At 34.9% G+C, this 23,327-nt stretch overlaps 1 protein-coding gene across 1 annotated transcript in view; it reads left to right on the top strand.

Moving 5' to 3' along the window:
• The window catches only part of LOC131522692 (ryanodine receptor 3), a 188,814-nt gene that overhangs the window by 90,512 nt on the left and 74,975 nt on the right, over positions 1-23,327 (top strand). Inside the window, 16 exon segments of the mRNA XM_058748334.1 lie at positions 1,423-1,583; positions 1,660-1,825; positions 4,915-5,001; positions 5,084-5,310; positions 6,563-7,052; positions 8,156-8,452; positions 9,731-9,931; positions 10,028-10,130; positions 12,166-12,300; positions 16,323-16,596; positions 17,858-17,972; positions 19,679-19,811; positions 21,043-21,146; positions 21,364-21,499; positions 22,593-22,779; positions 22,875-22,983. Of these exon segments, the coding sequence (XP_058604317.1) occupies positions 1,423-1,583; positions 1,660-1,825; positions 4,915-5,001; positions 5,084-5,310; positions 6,563-7,052; positions 8,156-8,452; positions 9,731-9,931; positions 10,028-10,130; positions 12,166-12,300; positions 16,323-16,596; positions 17,858-17,972; positions 19,679-19,811; positions 21,043-21,146; positions 21,364-21,499; positions 22,593-22,779; positions 22,875-22,983 (2,925 nt within the window).

Here is a 23,327-nt window from a genome sequence, read left to right as displayed (position 1 = left end):
CCCACCGGGGGAAAAAAATGCCCACCCAGGATATCTGCCAGCCCACCCTTCTATAGCTGTCAAGAACCGGGCAAATATGCATTTATGTCATTTAAACCAGGGGCAACCTTTTTGACATGACGTGCCATTTTAAATTTTTCTGGTTAACTACTGTGCCAATACCCCACCCCCCACCACCACCACCACCTTTTTAATGCATTCTGTGTTTATACAGTACATAAACGCTTTTAAATGATACGATAAGAAAACAATATTTGATTTTCATGCAAATAATTTTTGAAGATTTTTCATAAATTTTAACTTTTCAAAAGTTTCTTGAATAACAGATATACAGTGTGACCGTACTGAACACCACTGTATGTGTGTGTGTGACAAGGCCAATGCATTAAAAGCATTCAGTTTAATCACCGTTCAATATTAATGCGCTGCTTTAATTTATACGCGCGCGTGCGCGCACACACACACACACACACAATAAATTCACATACATCTCTCTCTCTCAAAATGGCCATATATGAGGAAAAAAATCTTTGATCTGAAGCGCCTAGTATGTGCAGGGGTCGCGCGCGCATCGGTAGACCTAACACTCTGTGTGACTATGAGAAGTTATTACCTCAAAATGTACGGCAGTATGCAGTTTTCCCTATTGCTCGCGTGCCAGCGATTATCCCTCTGCGTGCCACTGTTGGCATGAGTGCCGTAGGTTGCTGACCCCTGATTTAAACAAATCTTTGAATGACTAATGAACATTTAATTTCACAAACCTTGCAAACTTGGTCTAATCAAGCTGTGAGATCCTGTGAAGTGTGCATTTGTATCCTGCATGATCTCATGTTCTCTGCGTGATGGTCGGAATTGAATACAGACAGAGGAGACTTTAGATTCACTGGAGATGCGCGATCGAAATAAAATTTAAACTCATGATTTCAAACTATGATGCGCTTTATCCATTTGCCCACTGCCATATTCATGTCAATTTCACTGTGTGCTGTATGTAAAATGAGTTACCTTGGTTTTATTTGAAAAAATATGATTCCCAATGCAAACAGAGTGCCCTGTTGGTTACAGGGTTTACTTCCTTTTTAATTATATTTTTTTATTAAACATTTATTTATTTGTGAAAAATTCTTTGTCATCTAAAGTATGTTTATTTTACAAATTTTTTTTTTAAATACATAAAATTATATCAGCTTTATATCGGCCATTGGCCACCCTGCTTTCCAAGGTATCAGCATCGGTATCGGCTGTCAAAAAACCAATATCGGTCGACCACTAGTATTTATAATCTTGCTCTTCTGTAAAGCACTTTGGTCAGCCTGGTGGCTGTTGTAAATGTGCTATACAAATAAAATGAACTTGAACTTGATATACCGCCCAGCCCTAATTGGCCGATCATATGACATCTTCATTTGTCTCCGGCAGTACTATCATTCGGTCCGGATATTTGCGGGTCAGGACCCATCCTGTGTGTGGGTCGGCTGGGTTACGCCTGACTACCATTACTACAGCAATCACTTCAGCCTCAGCAAGAACCGCACGGTGACCGTAACGCTGGGGGACGAGCGGGGGCGCGTGCACGAGAGGTGAGCGCTCGTCATTAGCCTGTGATGTGCTGTGATGGGTCATGTGACGCGCTGACGTCTCTGTGTCATGTGACAGTGTGAAGAGGAATAACTGTTACATGGTGTGGAGTGGAGACATTGCTGGCGCCGCACACACGTCCAGCCGCAGCAACGTGGATTTAGAGATCGGATGCCTCATCGATTTGGCCACCGGTCTGTTAACGTTCACCATCAATGGCAAAGAGCTTCCCACCTCATACCAGGTACTGTCAGCTTTCATACTACCATAACTATAACCATAACCATAAATATCCATAACTATAATAACTGACAAAGAGCTTCCCACATCATAACAGGTGCCATCAGCTCATAACTCAACACTACAATAACTATAACCATAACTATAACCAACCATAACTCACAAAGAGCTTCCCACATCATAACAGGTGCCGTCAGCTCATAACCCAACACTACCATAACTGTAACCAACCATAACTGACAAAGAGCTTCCCATACATAAAAGGTGTCATTAGCTCATAACTCAACACTATCATAACTACAACCATAACTGTAACCAACCATAACTGACAAAGAGCTTCCCACATCATAACAGGTGTCGTCAGCTCATAACTCAACACTACCATAACTGTAACCAACCATAACTGACAAAGAGCTTCCCATACATAACAGGTGTCATTAGCTCATAACTCAACACTATCATAACTACAACCATAACTGTAACCAACCATAACTGACAAAGAGCTTCCCACATCATACCAGGTGCAGTCAGCTCATAACTCAACACTACAATAACTATAACCATAACTACAACCAACCATAACTGACAAAGAGCTTCCCACGTCATACCTGGTATCATCAGCTCATAATTAAACACTACCATAATTATAACCATAACCATAACTATAACCAACCATAACTGACAAAGAGCTTCCCACACCATAAGAGGTGCCGTCAGCTCATAACTCTAACCATAAATTAAACGTATAGCGTTAGTTCTGGCAGGTCACGTGAGTCAAGTTTGCATCAGCTGAGTGTCAGCTGATCACATCTTCCTATAGGAATACGACACCTATCACGACATTCCTATATAAGCTCTATTCAGTATTATTCAGCAGCTTTCTCGCTTGCTCAGGAGCAAATCACCCTCCTCCATCCCCAGCTCCTCCTTTCGCCACAGTCAGGACTTGGCTTTCTGATATTCCTTGTTGAATCAGACTCCTTTATCTTGAATAATGTGTTACACTTAAATATCATTAAGTACATTAATGATAACTGCTTTGTTCTGTTCTGTTTACCCTAGGGGGGTTATTATTGCTGCTCTTCCTGCTCATTCATGACAGGCTGCATGGATGGGCAGGGAGTTTTTTGCCCAGAACAGAACCATACCGCCAAACCAAACTGTAAGCTAAGTGTATATCATTTTGACGATAGTGGTCCTGACAGAACTATAAACAACCATAACTCACAAAGAGCTTTCCACACCATAACAGGTGCAATTGGCTCATAACTCAACACTATCATAACTATAACCATAACTGTAACCAACCATAACTGACAAAGAGCTTCCCACACCATAAGAGGTGCCGTCAGCTCATAACTCAACACTATCATAACTGTAACCATAACTATAACCAACCATAACTCACAAAGAGCTTCCCACGTCATACCTGGTATCATCAGCTCATAATTCAACTCTACCATAACTATAACCATAACTATAGCCAACCATAACTCACAAAGAGCTTGCCTCATCATACCAGGTACAGTTAGCTCTTAATTCAACTCTACCATAACTATAACTATAACTATAACCAACCATAACTCACAAAGAGCTTCCCTCATCATACCAGGTACAGTTAGCTCTTAATTCAACTCTACCATAACTATAACCAACCATAACTCACAAAGAGCTTCCCACATCACACCAGGTGCCGTCTTCACACTTCATATTACAATAACTATAACAATATCTATAACAATAACGATAACTACAATAATAGATATAATGATAAATATAATAACTATAGTGGTAAATGTAACATTAGCTATAGTGTTAATGATAACAATAATTATAATAATAACTATATTGATGTTATCGTAAATATAGCCATAACAATAACTATAAAGATATCTAGAACTATAACCATATTGTTAACTATAACAATAACTATAATAATTCTAACAATATAGCTATAACTATAAGAATATCTGTAACTAAACAATAACTATAATGATAACTATAACAGTGCATAAAATAACTAATGATAAATGTAAGCCTCAACGATAATTATAATTATAAATTTAACAATAAAGATAGCTATAACTATAACAATATCTATAACTATAACAGTATCTACGATAACAATAATGATATCTATAACTATAACTATAACTGTAACAATATCTATAACTATAATGATAAATGTAACAATTAATTTATCCACAATGATAACTATAACAATATGTAGAACTTTTACAATATCTGTAACTATAACGATAACTGAAATAACTATAATGATGAATTAAATAAATATAGTTATAACAACAACTAGAACAATAACAATATCAGTAACAATAACTATTGATAACTATAATAACTGTAATGATAAATGTAACGATATAGAACAATAACAGTATCTACGATAACAATAATGATATCTATAACTATAACAGTAACAATATCTGTAACAATATCTATAATTATAATGATAAATAAAACACTAAATATAGCCATAGTGATAATTATAACAATATCTAACGGTTACGATAACTATAATGATATCTATAACTATAACAATGACAATATCTGTAACTATATCTATAACTATAACAATAACTATAATGATATATGTAAGACTATATATAGCTGTAATGATAATTATAACAATATCTAAAACTATAACAGAAACAATATCTGTAACTATGACTATAACAATAATTATAATGATATATGTAAGACTAAATGTAGCCGTAATGATAATTATAACAATATCTAAACCTATAACAGAAACAATATATGTAACAATATCTATAACTATAAAAATAACTATAATGTTAAATGTAACACTAAATATAGCCATAATTAATCATTATAACAATATCTATAACTGTTACAATAACAATAATGATAGCTATGGTAAGGAATATGTTAAATATAGCAATAAATATAGCAATAGTGATAACTATAACAGTACTATAACGATAAATAAAACACCTATGACAAAGAGCGTCTGATCTCACATCAGACAGCATCAGCTGATGTAGTGAATCACAATACAAACACAGATGTGATTTATGTAAAGTGAAAGTCTGAACTGAGTGTGTTGTTCAGGTGGAGCCCAGCACAAAACTCTTTCCTGCGGTGTTTGTGCGGCCGACAAGCTCCAGTCTCTTCCAGTTTGAACTGGCCAAAATCAAGGTGAGCACATTCTCATGTTCCCATAGCCTCATACCGTCATATTAGTAGTTTTAAGAGAAACTAACTGGATCTGGATCTGCAGAACGCCATGCCCATCTCGTCGGCCATTTTCAAGAGCGAGCACAAGAATCCCGTTCCTCAGTGTCCTCCACGACTGGACGTCCAGACCATTAACTCGGTGCTGTGGAGTCGAATGCCCAACACCTTCCTGAAGGTGGAGACGGCTCGAGTCAGTGAGAGGCACGGATGGATGGTGCAGTGTGTGGAAGCACTGCAGATGCTGGCTGTACACATCCCCGAGGAGAACCGGTGCATGCCTGCACACAAACCCATCGCATTTCATTACAGCGACTTAAAAATAAGAATGAAAAAATCATTAATTAAATAAACCTAATGTGCAAATTATCGACATGTATTTTATTTAGAAATCTAATAAAGTTATAAATTATTACATGTATTAAAAAATAAAAATTTTAAATATAATTTTTATTAAAATTAAATACATTAGTAGATGCAAATTATATTTATATATTATTAATGGTAAATACATTTATAAATTATATTGATTATATTTATAAAAATAATGTAAATTAATTAAAATTATTTTCAAATTTTCCAAGATCTGTGAATATAATATATATTTTTATTAAAAGTAAATATATTTATAAATATAAATGATTTATATTATATTTTAAATATAATTAATAAATATATTATCAACAACAAAAATACATTTATGTACATTTATTAATTTAATTGAAATTACATTTATTTTTAAATAAACAAATTTTATTTAATGTATTTTTCATTGCAATTAAATACATCTATAAATACAAATTATTTATATGTATTATATTTATGAATATAATTAATTGAATGTTTTCAATAAAAATCAATACATTTATAAGGGTGATACTTTTAAATTAATTAAATTGAAATTCAGTTTTTATAATTAATATTAAATGTTTATATATTATATAAATTATATAATATATATATATATATATATATATATATATATATATATATATATAATACATTTTATATATTAAAAAATACATCTAGAAATATAAATTATTTATATTCATTATTCATGAATAATATTAATTTACATTAAATTAATAATTTTTCATATTTATAAATATAATACATTTGATGTATTTTAGTTCATTTTTAAATGGAAATAAAATTGATATAGAAATAAATTATTTGTATGTATTATTGTTTTTAAATAAAATTACATTGAATACATTTTTATTATTAATTTTATTTTATTATAAAAATATAAATATATTCATAGTATATTTATAAATTATTTTGATCTAACTGAAATTAAATAATTTATAAACATATTATTTACAAATATAATGCTATCAAGTTTCATTTCATTTATCTTTTAAGAAATGTATAAATATAACATTTTGATGTATTTTAAGTAATTTTAGTTATGTATTTTTTTTAATTAAGTACTTTTATAAATATGCATGTATTTATTAATTAGGTGTATAACTGATGCTGCATCTGTAAGTTCATGAGCTGATGGTTATTGCTCGTTCCGCAGGTGTGTGGACATCATGGAGCTGTCGGAGCAGGCGGAGCTGTGTCAGTTCCACTATCACACGCTGAAGCTGTACTGCGCTCTGTGCGCTCACGGGAACACGCGTGTGGCTCATGCTCTCTGCAGTCACCTGGACCAATCGCAGCTGCTCTACACGATTGACAACCAGTATCTGTCGGGGCTGCTGCGCGAGGGCTTCTACGACGTCCTGATCAGCGTTCACCTGGAGACGGCCAGAGCCGCCCGCCGCATGATGAGCAGCGAGTTCATCGTCCCCGTCACCAGCGAGACGCGCAGCATCCGGCTTTTCCCCGACGGCGGCAGACGCCACCAGCCCCCGGGGGTCGGCCTCAGCACGTCCCTCAAGCCACGGCTCAGCTTCGCCCTGCCGTGCTTCATCAGCGGCCGGCGCGAGCAGCACCTGTTCAGCCCCGAGATCCCGCTGGACGCGCTGAAGGAGAAGGCCATCAGCATGCTGACAGACGCCGTGCAGGTTTGAGATTTATCCATTCTGATTCCAATTCTGCTTATCCATTCTGATTCTGCTTATCGATTCCGATTCTTCTTATTGATTCTGATTCTTCTTATCGAGTCCGATTCCAATTCTGCTAATCAAGTCCGATTCTGCTTATCGATTCCAATTCAGATTCTTCTTATCGATTCTGATTACAATTCTGCTTATCGATTCTGATTCTGCTTATCGATTCTGATTCTGCTTATCGATTCTGATTCTTCTTATTGATTCTGATTCTGCTTATCGATTCTGATTCTGCTTATTGATTCCGATTCTTCTTATTGATTCTGATTCTTCTTATCGAGTCCGATTCCAATTCTGCTAATCAATTCTGATTCTGCTTATCGATTCTGATTCTGCTTTTTGATTCTGATTCTGCTTATCGATTCTGATTCTGCTTATTGATTCCAATTCTTCTTATTGATTCTGATTCTGCTTATCGATTCTGATTCTTCTTATCGATTCTGATTCTGCTTATCGATTCCGATTCTGCTTATCGATTCTGATTCTGCTTATCGATTCCGATTCTTCTTATTGATTCTGATTCTGCTTATCGATTCTGATTCTGCTTATCGATTCCAATTCTTCTTATTGATTCTGATTCTGCTTATCGATTCTGATTCTGCTTATTGATTCTGATTCCAATTCTGCTTATTGATTCTGATTCTGCTTATTGAATCTGATTCTGCTTATTGAATCTGATTCTGCTTATCGATTCTGATTCTGCTTATTGATTCTGATTCTGCTTTTCGATTCTGATTCTGCTTATCGATTCCAATTCTTCTTATTGATTCTGATTCTGCTTATCGATTCTGATTCAAATTCTGCTTATCGATTCTGATTCAAATTCTGCTTATCGATTCTGATTCCGATTCTGCTTATCGAGTCCGATTCCATACAAATCCGAGTCTGCGCAGTAGAGATTGTGAGGTAGCGCCACGGAATCAAAAGAATCAAAGTCCCACCCAAACTCCCGCAGACCCAATCGCAAGCTCACAATCGTGACACCACACCCCATTTCATTTAATTAATTTCACTGTTCAGTTTTACGGTGTAAAATGGACCCGGTTCTCTACGTGCAGGGCGGAGGAGACCACATCCGTGACCCGGTCGGAGGAAGTGTGGAGTTCCAGTTTGTGCCTATCCTGCGTCTCATCGGCACACTGCTCCGCATGGGAGTCCTGAGCAGCCGTGACACGCACAAGATCCTGCTGCTGATCGAGCCTGGCGTGTTCGGAGAGCGCAAGGACCACGCCAAAGAAGGGCTGACAGGAGCCGAGGAGAAGGCGGTGGAAGCTGGAGAGGAGGAGGAGCGAGACGGGAGAGCGATTGTGAAGGGTCTGCTGGAGAAGAAGCTCCCCGAGTCTGTCAAACGACAGGTGAGAGCAGCACATTTCTTCAAATATTATATAGACTTCTGCACTGCAAAAAAAGATTTTGAGAAAACAAAGATTATTCAAGTATGTTTTACTGGAAAATATCATTTTAGTCTTTCTAACTCAAAATTTAACTTTTAATTCAGTGTGTTATTTGCCATTTCTTTGTAATTATTTTTTCTTAATAAAATAAAAATGTAGTTTGTATAAAATGTAGTATTTTTGTAAAAAATATTAATATAAATAGGCATATTTTTGTACAGTTCTTCAAACTCAATTTTTTAATTCAGTGTTATTTGCCATTTCTTTGTAATTAGTTGTGAAATTTACACATCTATTATTTTCTTAATAAAATTAAAAATGTAGTTTTATAAAATGTCGACTTTTTGTAAAAAAAATAATGCTGTCAATTGATTAAAAAAAAAACATTTTTCTGAAATTAATCGCGATTAATCCCACCTAACATTAAAGTTTTTAAATATACTTTTATATTGCAGTAATTTCACATTTAATCTTCAAATTAACAGACAACATAAAGACAGTATATTTTTAATATTTGTTTAATGGCATCTTTTTTATGACTGAAGGCCAGTATCACTGATACCAATTAATACTGATTATAGTTCATCGTTAAACTATATTAAAATGAGAAATGTAGTTTAAATAAACATACTCAACTAAAAAACTTATTATTTTATTTCAGGTAATGAATCTGTTTTTTATGATTTTCATTTTAGTTTAAATTTGAGTTTAGTTAACTAATAACCCTAGTATTTATTATGACTGTTTTACACATTTTTGGATAATAAAGTCATGAAGACTAAGAAATAAGACAGCTCTTACTGCTTTTCCTTCACTTACCGCTCTAACACATCTATTTTTTTTTGTTTTAATAAAAATTAAAAATGTAACACACACACACACACACACACATATATATATATATATATGTGTGTGTGTGTGTGTGTCTGCCTGTTAATATAGCTTATAATATAATTTACATAATTGTGAATATAATTGCTATAAAACATAATCGAGTGACACTGAAAACTGCAGTAATGATGCTGAAAATTCATCTTTGATCACAGAAATCAATTGCAGTTTAATAGATGTTCACAAAGAATACAGCTATTTAAAACTGTAATAATATTTCACAGATTTTACTGTATTTTTGATCACTCAAGCAGACTCTTTTGACCGAGTCTCGTCTCTTGTATTAATTGTATGTGTGTTAGTGTATATGGCATTATTAAATCTGGACTCTCGTGTGTGTTTCTGCAGATGTGTGAGCTGCTGCACTATTTCTGTGACTGTGAGCTGAGGCACCGCATCGAGGCCATCGTCTCGTTCTCCGACAGCTTCGTTTCTAAGCTTCAGTTCAATCAGAAGTTCCGCTATAACGAGCTGATGCTGGCCCTCAACATGTCGGCCGCCGTCACCGCCAAAAAGACCAAAGAGTTTCGCTCGCCGCCGCAGGAACAGGTGCTTCTCCTCCGCTCAGATCAGCTGATGTCACTTGCTGCTGCAGTCGTCGTTTCTCCCGCGGTTTCAGCATCATGTTCTCTCTGTGTGTTTCAGATTAACATGCTGCTGAACTTCCACATGGGCGAGGACTGTCCGTGTCCCGCAGACATACAGGAGGAGCTGTACGACTTCCACGGCGAGCTGCGGCTGCACTGCGGTATGGCATTTAAGGTCCTTGCACACTAGGGGGCCATTCACACAGAACGTGTTTTTCCATTCCAATGCGCTACTTTTCCATTGTTTTTCTATGTAAACGCGCGCTTGATGGATGTGCATGACTGTTACGCTCGCGTCTCGTGTCTTTTGCTGCGCAGCGTTTTTAAGATGCCGTGTCAAGTTAAAAGAATTTCAACTTTTACATGCAGCGCCGCTCATCAACGTCAGTTCCAAAGCAGTGGACCAATCAGAAGAACTTGGAGGCGGGGCTAGTGTTGCGAGCTTCTGTTTACAGTAGCAAGTTGGCATGACAACTGTTTTATTTGACGGCAACATGGTGGAGGTTATGGAGTTATAATCATGACTTTTCCAGTCATTTTTGATTTACTGGAGAAGAATTTGTTTCTCAATTTATATCTGATCAAATATTTTAGAGCTTTAAATAATGAGAAAAATTATGTTCGGTTTAAAAACTCCAGTGGCGTTTTAATATTTTAGTAATTTTCATGACTTTTCCAGGCATTTTTAAATCACTGGAGAAGAATTTAGCGGGTTTTTTTTTTACTCACCATTTATACCTGATAAAATATTTTAGACCTTGGAATAACTAGAAAAATGTGTATTATTAAAATGCTCATAGATTTATAATATTTTTGCAATTGTTCATGATTTACTGGAGAAGAATTTAATTTTTATTTTTACTCAATTTATACCTGGTAAAATATTTTAGATCATTGAATAACTTTAAAAAAATGTATCCCTCATGAAAATGCACATGAAGTTACAATATTTTCTTAATTTCTGTGACTTTTCCTGAAAGAATTCATAATTCTTTCTATTTTCTCTATATGTTATACATAACCTCCTAAAACATTTGCACATTCATAATTCTATTTTATCTATATTTTTATTACCATAGTTATTGTTTTTTAATGCATTGTCTATTCTGTTTAATATTAGACTTATATTTCATTCTATTACCTTAAATTATATGCATGACTGCACTCTCTCTGTACTTTCTCCACTGGATGCTCCTGTCACCAAGACGGATTTCTTGTGTTTTTGTGTGTGTAAACACACTTGACAATTAAGCTCTTTCTGATTCTGACATTTAAAACGCATTTTGAGGTCTAGAAGGATTGGTAGCTACAGTATAAAAGCTCAAATTTTAGATTTCGATATGGCAATAGCCTATTGTCCCACATAAAACTTTAAAAGCCAGTCAAATATGTATATAATCAATTATTTTTGATAATTATTAAATGTCAGAATCTGAAAGAGCTTAATTGTCAAGTGTGTTTACACACACACAAACACAAGAAATCCGTCTTGGTGACAGGAGCATCCAGTGGAGAAAGTACAGAGAGAGTGCAGTCATGCATATCATTTAAGGTAATAGAATGAAATATACGTCTAATATTAAACAGAATAGACAATGCATTAAAAAACAATAACTATGGTAATAAAAATATAGATAAAATAGAATTATAAATGTGCAAATGTTTTTGGAGGTTATGTATGTATGTTTCTCTATATATAACATATAAAATAGAAAGAATTATGAATGTGCTATTTTACAGATGAAAAGTTTTGAGAAGTCATGTACAGATGGACAGTCCTGAGATGTTAGGCTATGTATTGTTCAGGTGGAATATAGCCTGAGGGAAAAAGCTGTTCATATGCTGTTCAGTGATGATTTATCTGTGTCCGAATCCAAGAACAGAAACAATGAAACAAGGCCAAAATAGATCTCAATTAGGCTAATTCATGCACATGCATGCTCTTGTTTTCTTCTTTGTAAGATGACAGAAGTGATGCAACTGGAAACTGTAATGCCTGAGCTCAAAAAAGTTTCTCGTGCGCACGCAAAAGTCTTTTTTTTTTTTTTTTTTGCCAATGTCCCTTTAGGGGCTCCGTAAGAAATCACACTTAAAAAAAAAAAAAAAAGTCTTCCTCGTACGGTATATCCAGGTTTTCCAAAGCTGTGTGATTCCTGGTGCTAGATCTTGAGTTGTTCTTCATCTGTGTCCCTGCAGGGATTCCAGTGCAGGAGGATGAGGAGGATCAGGACTCGTCTATTAAAGCTCGTCTGCTCGCTCTCGTCTACAAGATCAAAGGTCAACCGCAGAGATCTGAGCGCGAGCCCACAGAGAAAGAGCAGAGCGCTCCCTGTAAGCTATTCATTTAGTGCTGTGTCGTATGCTAGGTTAGCCGTATGTCAAACATCGCATGTGCTTTCCAGAGGATTTTACAGTCAACACAGACAGAAAGTCCTGGATTTGTGTGGGATCACAGAGAAACATGTCGTTCTGCTGCAGCTCCGTCTCACTTTACTGACACAAAAAGACAAAACCTGTCCACAACATCATATTCATGTCTCATATTTACACCAAAAGATAAAGGGAAATTATTTGGCATATAGAAAATAAAGGCATTAGGCGTTATGTTCATGACAATTAAACACCCCTCCGTCCAATTCTCATTACACTAATAGGAATTTGGGGATTCATTTTATTTTATTCATATAAAATATGAGCCGGACGTGTTTCTGTGTGAGGTTTGCTGTTTTCATTTTATTTAATTTCATTGTGAAATATGAGCAGGAGTCATATCTGTGATTTACAATTCAAATTGATTTATTCAAACAGTTCAAGGGTTTAATGGAAATAGCTGCTACACGCTTGGTTTGTTGATCACAGTGTTTTTCCCTGCACAGTGACCATTCACCACATCTTTACACACACACACACACTCTCACACATTAGGTGTGGCACTCCTGAGCTCAGCGTTTGTTCAGCAGATGACGGTATGTTACGGTCTCAGGGTTCATTCATCAGCACACACACACACACACACACACACACACACACACACACTCACTCACTCACTCACTCTCTCTCTCTCTCTCACACACACACACACACACACACACACACACACACACTCTCACACGCACACACACACACTCTCACTAACTACACACACACACAAACACACACTCACTCACTAACTACACACACACACACACACACACTCACACACACACACACACACACACACACACATGTTCGTTTTTGTGAAAAGTGGGGACTCTCCATAGGCGTAATGGTTTTTATACTGTACTTACTGTATGTGCTATTGTCCTACACCAACCCTACACCTAAACCTACCCCTTACAGGAGACTGTGCATTTCAACTTTCCCCAAAAAAACCTCATTCTGAGTGATTTATAAGCGTTTTGAAAAGTGGGGTCATGGGTCAATGTCCTGAGATGCCACCTTCACCTTGTAATACCTGCCATACCCTCGTCATTATACACATCTATGTCCTGACTTTTCACAAAACACACACACACACACACACACACTTACACACACACTCTCACACATTAGGTGTGGCACTCCTGATCTCAGCATTTGTTCAGCGAATGACGTTATGTTTCGGTCTCGGGGGTCGTTCATCAGCGCTGCTCTATAAACACTTATTTACAGCTGACAGACAGACTCATGAAGAGAGAGACTGACAGAAGAGCTGAGCTCGTATTTTCCCAGCAGTCCCTTTCCTTACAGGCCTGTAAGAGTCGAACTCACACACAGTACCTGCTCTCATCACACCACAGCACTCACAGTACCGCGGTATCACCATAGATTTTTGTAAAAAAACATATCATTTTAAAGTAATATACTATGTTAGTACCATTGTAAATGAATATAACAATTAAAGGGTTTTTAATGATGACTAATATTTCTGCAATATTTAACATTTATTTAAATTTAATAGTAAAATTTATATTTTAATTAATTATTTAATATGTATTTATTTACTTATTTTAGAGTATACAATGGATACTGCAATATCAATAATTTCCTTTTTTTTCTTTTTTTTTAGTTACTAAGGGTGAACACAAACAATTAAAACCCTCAGTGCCCCCCCCCCATAGGTTAAAGAAAAAATAATAATTTAATTTTAAAATTTCATTTATAAAAATTGAAACACTTTTTTTTTCCATTTTGCATATTAGATTTTTTTGCAACATGGCATCCTGCCATAATGCGCCATGTTAAATTAATATGATTTTTTAATGGTGATTTATTGTTCAAATTTCAATTGTACTTCATTTTAATTTAATTAAAACTTGAATTTAAATGAAGAGAAGTTTAAAGATGAGAGCTGCTTAATTGAAGTCCATCTCAGCGTCATTATAGTGTACTAAATCCATAAAAAAAGTTATAAATATAACATAAAATATAATTGTAAAATATAAAAATATAAATTAATTCAACATTAATAAAAACTATAACATTATTAAATATTGGTACTAATAAAATCATATTAATATTATAATATTAATTTATAAACTAATTAATTAATAAAAATGATAATAGACACTAAACTGATAATAAAATGTTCATTGTAGGCAGCTTTATTTGTTTGTGAGTGTTGAACTGATGTTTGACTTCTGTTCTTCTTCACTGTAAAGACACTGAACAGAATTGGTTTTCATCTGCACTGAAGTGCTTTTCTCCAGTGAGAGCATAACTTCATCATATGAGCCGCTGATCGATGGCCTTTTAATAAAGCCTGAAGGCTTTCAATCTATAATGAATTCAGTTGTGATATTCTATTTATAGCAGCTCCTTCTCATCTGATTATTGCACAATAAATTGAAAACCAGCTCAACCTGAGAATTGTGCATCAGCAGGTTCGTTTAGAAATGAAACTCTGATTATCTTTTTTGTGTGATTTTGTGTGTGTGATTCTTGCTTGACTTCATCTCTATATCAATAATGACTGTTTCCAAACAGGTTTGATTTCACATTGACTTGACCAGCTTCACTTTAAGCAAATTCAAATTTTTAACGTAATCAATTGCAAGATCTGCCAATTAATTAATCGCACATCAGGTTTGGCTGGGAAATGACCCCAAAAGATCATAAAAAGTCATTATTGAGTGAGAAAAGCATTGAATAGACGTTACAAAAAAAGTGGCTTTAGAAAGAAACATTATAATGAAAATAAATGGGTGTTGATTTAAAAAAAAAAATAATTTCAAATCTAAAAATTAAAAACAATAAATAAAAAAATGAAATGACATATGAAACCAATACCGACAAGTCACTCTTGAGTGAGTTGTTGAGTCATTCACTCAACCGATTTGTTCAAACAGCTGAATCATTCAGAAACGAAGCAAGTGACTCTCTTAATGAGTCACTGAATTATTGACTCACGTGATTCATTCAAACAGCTGATTCATTCAGAAACAAATCAAGTGATTGTCTTTATGAATGAGTCACTGAATCATTGACTCACACGATTCATTCAAACGGCGGATTCATTCAGAAACAAAGTAAGTGACTATGAATGAGTCACTGAATCACTGACTTGCTTGATTCATTCAAAACTAATCACTCAGGAATGAATCACCGCTGTGTGTTGATCAGAGATTCTGCTGTGACTTTGATTGGAACTATTTTCATTTGTGAAATTGAGCAAAAACAGACAATATTGTGTCTAAAATGTACAACCTGTCCTTCAACCAATAAGTCATTAGGTCGTTTGTCAAAATACCTGAAACTCGACCCATTGGAGCGTATACTACATTTGCGCCCCTATCGGCAACTATCGGCTTTTTAATGCTTTGTACTCTTTTATCTGCATCATAATTCAAGTTTCTTGTAGCTCAGTTGGTAGAGCATTGCATTATATGATGATATGCCATTATGCGATCATGAGTTCAATCCCAGAGAATATATATATGCACTATAAATCATGATTTTGATCGATTTCTGTGAGGGTAGGTTTAGGGGCAGGGTTAGGTGTGGTGTAGCCACCTAGTAAAATATGTACGAATTGCCATGAGATCAAGTTGGACCGTGTAAAACACATTGCATTTAACACGCATTTTATTTGGTAATGACAGTCACACATCACGACGACAGACACAACACAACACTGTCATTATTATTACACACGCATATGATATCATATGATATAAATATAAGAAGGTGTTTTTGTGGTTGTATAACTGCATTCTAATAGACTCCATCACACAGTCAATCGTCCTGCATCATGATCATCAGACACTGCATCAATGGAACAGCGCTGCGTTACATGCACATGCATTTAATTGCACTAAATGAATGCATTAATTCTTCTTGTGTGTGTGTGTGTGTGTGTGTGTGTGTGTGTGAAGCGAATCTGAAGGAGCTGATCTCTCAGACGATGGTGAGCTGGGCTCAGGAGACGCACATCCAGGATCCAGAGCTGGTTCGTCTGATGTTCAGTCTGCTGAGACGACAGTATGACAGCATCGGAGAACTGCTCCGAGCCATGAGGAAGACCTACACCATCAGCGCCGCCTCCGTCCACGACACCATCCACCTGCTGGCGTCTCTGGGCCAGATCCGCTCGCTGCTCAGCGTCCGCATGGGGAAGGAGGAGGAGCAGCTGATGATCCACGGCCTCGGGTGAGGACGAGCTCCGCACAACTCCCTCTTCAGTCCATCCACAGCCACAAAATACAATATGCAGCAGTTACACTGCAAAAAAGAGAAGTTTTGTCTTGCTTTCCAGTTGCTTTTCAAAATAAGATTCATTTGAAGTGCATTACATATGTGACCCTGCAGCACAGAAGCAGTCATAAGCAGCACAGCTATATTTGTAGCAATAGCCAACAATACATTGTATGGGTCAAAATTATACATTTCTCTTTTATGCCAAAAATCATTAGGATATTAAATAAAGATCATGTTCCATGAAGATATTTTGTAAATTTCCTACCGTAAATATATCAAATCTTAATTTTTGATTAGTAATATGCATTGCTAAGAACTTCATTAAAGATGATTTTCTCAATATTTCGATTTTTAATTTGCACCCTCAGATTCCAGATTTTCAAATACCATACATCACATGTTAGGACTTGTTTTCATGGATCTTATCTTGAATATGTATCTTGACACTACCTTTCAGAAGTTTGGAATGATTATGAATTTTTTTTTTTTTTGTTTAATATATTTGAAAGAAGTCTCTTCTGCTCACCAAGGCTTTATTTATTTGATCACAAATACTGTAAGAACAGTGAAATATTATTACAATTTAAAATAGCTGTTTTCTATGTGAATGTATAATAAAATGCAATTTAAAGAAATGTAATTCGTTATACACTTTACACTACCATTCAAAAGTTTGGGTTAAGTACAACTAAAAAGAAATTAAATTAATACTTGTTCATTATTATAATTATTCAGCAAGGATACATTTAATTAAAAGACATTTATAATGTTAGAAAAGATATCTATTTCAAATAAATGCAGTTCTTTTGAACTTTCTATTCATCTGTGAATCCTGAAAAATAAAATGCATCACAGAAATATTGTGCAGCACAACTGTTTTCAACATTGATAATAATCAGAAATGTTTGTTGAGCAGCAAATCAGTATATTAGAATGATTTCTGAAGATCATGTGACACTGAAGACTGCAGTAATGATGCTGAAAATACAGCTGCGCATCACAGAAATAAATTACAGTTTAACACATTCACATAGAAAACAGCTGTTTTACATTAGAATAATATTTCACTGTATTTTTGATCAAATAAATGCAGCCTTGATGAGCAGAAGACGCTTCTTTCAGAAACATTCTGCTTGCTTCAGAGAGCAGGTGCAGCTCCAGATGAGTGTGTTTAACAGTGTGAATCTGATGTGTGTGTGTGTGTGTGTCTCAGGGACATCATGAATAACAAGGTCTTCTACCAGCATCCTAACCTGATGCGTGTTCTGGGGATGCACGAGACTGTCATGGAGGTGATGGTGAACGTCTTGGGTGGAGGAAAGTCTCAGGTGTGTGTTTGACACAAACTTCAGCAACTTCTCAAGACTGAACAAAACCTCACCGCTTTCATAATCCTCAATATCACAACATTATAAATTAAAGTGCCCCTATTATGTATTTTTGAAGATGAGCTTTCATGCAGTGTGTAACAGCTCTGAAACTCAGAGTTTTAAATCTGAAAGTGCACTGTGTATAAAGTTATTGTCTCTCAAAAGAAAGAGTCGACTCTGAATCATTGAAACGAGTCGTTTTTAAAACGAATCCCAAGTCGTTTCATGTTGACGTCAGCATGAAACATTAGCATATTGTTTCCACTTGTTGCGCGCAGACCTGGGAAACTTGATTTTCGCGTTGGTCTGAATGAAAATGCAAATTCATTCTTCACCACTGGGTGCCGCTGTTGTAGCGTTAAAAATATCTGTTTCCCCGGCAACACTGTAAACAAAACAGCACTGTGCTCACAAACACTGCTTTAAATGAAATCGACCAATCACAGCAGATTAGCGTCACATAAAGGAGGGGTTTGGAAAAATGAATCGTTTGGGAGTCGTTGAGCAAATAAGGTGAAAATAAATGCATATTATAAAAAAATTAAAGTGTTTTTTGACCTTGCATGCATGTCGACCTGTTGTTAGGGACTCCCAAAACCAAAATATGAACCTTTCATAACCCATAATAAGGGCACTTTAATAACTCCAGGTCAAGTCACATGTCTATAGCCCTTTAAATATTATTATTATATATTTTATATGTAGGCTTTATATGATACAGATTGTTTCAGAGCAGCTTCACAGAAATAAATGTAAAAGTGTTAATGTTGTAAAATTCATCATAAGCTGTATAGCAGCTCTACAGAAGACTGTATTTCTACTCTGTTTGTGACAGTTTAAGTAATTATTTTTTATTAATAGAATTTGTGAATGTTGACATGTTAACAGTTAACCACGATTCACTTTATGATTCCAAAAGATTCAAGATTCTGATTTGCTGTGTTCTTCACTAAACACAACTGAAGGGGAAAAAGAAATATGATTTCAGTTTGCATCTTGTTTTGTTTTTAAGCACTTGAATTGAGTTAGATTTATTTTAAAATATAATTGAATAATTGTATGTCTCTTCTGGTTGAGAGCCGCTGCTCTAGAGTGATTCATTAGACTGATTCAGAATAACTAGTGAGTCTTTCTGACTGATTCATTCAAAGAAGCAGTTCGTTAGTCTTTCAAGTGTCAGATGACAAAAATGTGTAAAACCTACTTAAAATGACAAAACAATAAAATTACTAAAACTTGAACTAAAATTAAAATGAAGACAGAAAATATAAAGATAAAAACTGATTCATAATAATAAAAACTATAATAGTATCACAATCATACTCTCTCTCTCTCTCTCTCTCTCTGTGTGTGTGTGCGCGTGAGTGTGTGTGTGTGTGTGTGTGTGTGTGTGCGTGTGCGCGTGTGTGTGTGTGTGTGTGTGTGCGTGAGAGAGTGTGTGTGTGTGCGTGAGAGAGAGTGTGTGTGTGTGTGTGTGTGTGTGTTTGCAGTAACACACACTGATGGCCTTTCTGTTCTGTCTGACGTCCTGCAGTGTTTTAATAAGCCTGAGCCTCTGCTGTCCAGTATTGATCCAAACACACACACACACACACACACACACTCACGAGCTCTGCTCTGCATTCACACTGAACCAATCCCGATTCTGTTTCCTTCTGGAACAGGAAATCGCGTTTCCGAAGATGGTGGCGAGCTGCTGTCGGTTCCTGTGCTACTTCTGTCGCATCAGTCGTCAGAATCAGAAGGCCATGTTTGATCACCTGAGCTACCTGCTGGAGAACAGCAGCGTGGGCCTGGGTGAGTGCAGACGCCTCCAATACACTCAAATACAGCACAGACATCAGAGAGAGACACAAACAGCTGGAAAACCCTCACAAGAGATGAACCAACTGATGATTGGTGTGTTTGCTGCGGTCCATACTGCCCTCTGCTGGTGTGTGTGTGTGTGTGTGTGAGTGTGAGTTCAATCAGAACTCGTTTCTCCTTCTTTACTTTATGATTTTGAACAGCAGTTCACAAATGTTCTCATCAGCTGAACCCCTTTGAAATCACTTAATATTTCAATAATTTAACAACACATGTAGGTCACATGCAGACAAATAAACAAATACAGTAAACATCGTTTTAGTAAGTGTTTTATTTTGGTTGTTTTTACTTACAAATATTTGACAGTTTTATGATTTATTTAATTATTAGTAAATGTTTATTTTTATTTTAGAATTGCTTATTTTAAATTTACATTGTAATAATTTAATTATTAGTAAGTGCTTTTTAAATTGTGTTATTTATTTGACTTATGATTTATATATTAAGTGTTTTATTTTAAAAGGATTTCTTTTAATTTGACATTTTTTCTAATTTAATTATTTATTGTTAAGTTTTATTTTGATTTGATTTTAAAACTGTTTATTTTAATTCAGTTTTTTAGGATTCAAAAATATGGATGAATGTTTTATTTAAAAATATTCAAATATTTAATTTGAAATTTTTATGATTTAATTCATTATTAGCAAATGTTTTATTTTGATTATTTGTTTTTATTTAAAATGTTCATTTTAATTTGACATTTTATGATTTAAGTGTTTTCATTTATTAAATTGTTTTATTAAAATATTTATTTTTATGATTTAATTATTAGTAGGTGGTTTTTGATTTTGTTTTTATTTTAAAATTATTTATTTCATCTAATTTGATGTTTTATGATTTAATTCATTATTGCTTCGTTATTGCTATAGTGATTTTATTTTGATTGTTTTTTTTTAATGATTTATTTTATTTTATTTGACATTTAATTCATTGTTGCTAAGTGTTTCTATTTTGATTGTTTTAAAAAAATATATATTATTTATTTTATTTTAATTGACATTTTATGATTTAATTCATTGTTGCTGAGTGTTTCTATTTTGATAGTTTTTTTACTTTAAATTACATTTTATTTTATTTATTTGTCATTTTTATGACTGAATTAAAAATCAGCTGTTCATGTATGTGTGTATGTGTATAATAAGGCGTGTGTTTGCGTTCTCAGCGTCTCCGTCCATGAGAGGATCCACTCCTCTAGACGTGGCGGCTTCATCGGTGATGGACAACAACGGTCTGGCGCTGGCGCTGGAGGAGCCCGACCTGGACAAGGTGAGTGTTTACAGCATAAGACGGCTTTGCTTTCACATCTGGTCCCCTGAGTAGTGAACATTCGGTTGAATCCTGGAGTTACAGTGTTACTCTGTTTGTATAACGAGTGACCGTTTGCTCATTCATCTCAGAAATGAATTTAGATGTAACTGAGCTTGTGAAATGCTGCATCATATGCATGTTGTTATGATGTATTCATTCATCTGTTTGTGCTCAGGTCGTGACGTACCTGGCCGGCTGCGGTCTGCAGAGCTGTCCGATGCTCCTCATGAAGGGATATCCAGACATCGGCTGGAACCCTATCGAGGGCGAGCGATACCTGTCCTTCCTGCGGTTCGCCGTGTTTGTCAACGGTAAACAAAAAAATGCTGGATAAAAACGTGCTTTTTATACGATGGATCTGCCACAAAAGATGATCATTCCCAAACATCATGTGTCCGGATGCATAACAGCGTTCCAGTTATTGATACTTTTTTATTTTTTTGATTCAATTCAAGTTTATAGTATAGTATAGTGCTTTTCACGATACAAATCGTTGCAAAGAAGCTTTACAGAAAATGTTAAGTTTCTACATTATATTTAGGGGTAGGTTATTAGGATTTTTAAAATTATTTATTTTAATTTGACACATTCGTGATTTAATTAGTAAGTGTTTTATTTTAATTGATTTTAAAATATATTTTGATTTGTCATTTTTATTATTTAATTATTAGTTTTTAATAGTCTTTGTTTTAAAACGTATTTATTTTAATTTAACATTTTATGATTTTATTAATTATTTGTAGGGTTTTATTTTAATTGGTTTTATAATTTATTTTGATGTGTGATTATTGTGATTATATGTGTGATTATTATTTAATTATTAGTGTTTTTAATAGTTTTTGTTTTAAAATATATTTTAAATTAACAGTTTATGATTTAATTAACTATTAGTAAGTGTTTTATTTAGATTTTTTTACTTATAAAAATAATTTGAGACTTTTGTTATCTTGCATGATTAAAATCATTATTTGAAAGTGTTTTTATAGTTTGTTCTTGTTTTAAAATTATTTATTTTAATTTGACATTTTATGATTGAATTATTAGTAAGTGTTTTATTTTGATTGTTTTATTTTAAAATGTATTTTAATTGGACATTTTGTGATTTAATTATTAGTGTTTTATTTTTAAAATTATTGATATATTTTAATTTGACATAATTATGATTTAATTATTTTAATTTAAAATGTAATTTTTAATTAATGAATTTTTTTTTACATTTTTATTATTTAATTATTAGTGTTTTTAATGTATGTGAGTTAATTATTCTTTATATTAATTGAGTTGCTTTGCTTTAATTGATTTAGTTTCCTATGCAGTGCTGGTTTTGTTCTCATGAACACATCAGGTGGAGACGGTTTTCTGCAGTATTCCAGTGTAATTCTGAGCGTCAGGTGTGTGTCTCAGGTGAGAGCGTGGAGGAGAACTCCAGTGTGGTGGTGAAGCTCCTGATTCGTCGGCCCGAGTGTTTCGGTCCCGCTCTGCGAGGAGAAGGAGGAAACGGCCTGCTGGCGGCGATGAAGGAGGCCATCAAGATCTCAGAGAACCCCAGCCTGGATCTGCCCAGCACCGGACCGACTCACGCTTCAGACACGTAAGACACACACACACACACACACACTCACACACACACACACACACACACACACACACACTGCTGCTGCTGATCTCGGTCTCTCTCTGCTGCAGCTCCACGGAGGGCGAGGAGGAAGAGGAAGTGGTTCACATGGGAAACGCCATCCTGTCCTTCTACTCGGCTCTGATCGATCTGCTGGGCCGCTGCGCTCCCGAGATGCACGTGAGTAGATTACTGATGGAAAACATCGGCGATATGGCAGAAAAAAATCTTGATTTGTTTCAGAAAGTTTGACAGATTCAAGGTTTTTATTTAATGTTTAACTAGTCAACTTAAAAACATAACTACAACACGACTCAAGTAACATTCTCTTAAACACTGAGTTAACGATATGCGTCTCGCATTTTTTGCAGCGTCTCAGGCATGAAACGGTGTCTAAAAACGTGGCATTTGAGTTAAAACAACCCGTTCATTCATTTTTAGTGTTTTATTTTGATTGATTCATTTTTTATTTTTTATTTTAGTTTTACTTTTTTATTATAATTTTTTTTAGTGTTTTAGTTTTG

This window comes from Onychostoma macrolepis, chromosome 17, assembly GCF_012432095.1.
Source record: "Onychostoma macrolepis isolate SWU-2019 chromosome 17, ASM1243209v1, whole genome shotgun sequence".
In the NCBI taxonomy this organism is placed as follows: Eukaryota; Metazoa; Chordata; class Actinopteri; order Cypriniformes; family Cyprinidae; genus Onychostoma; species Onychostoma macrolepis.
This window is presented reverse-complemented; position numbering and strand designations above follow the sequence as displayed.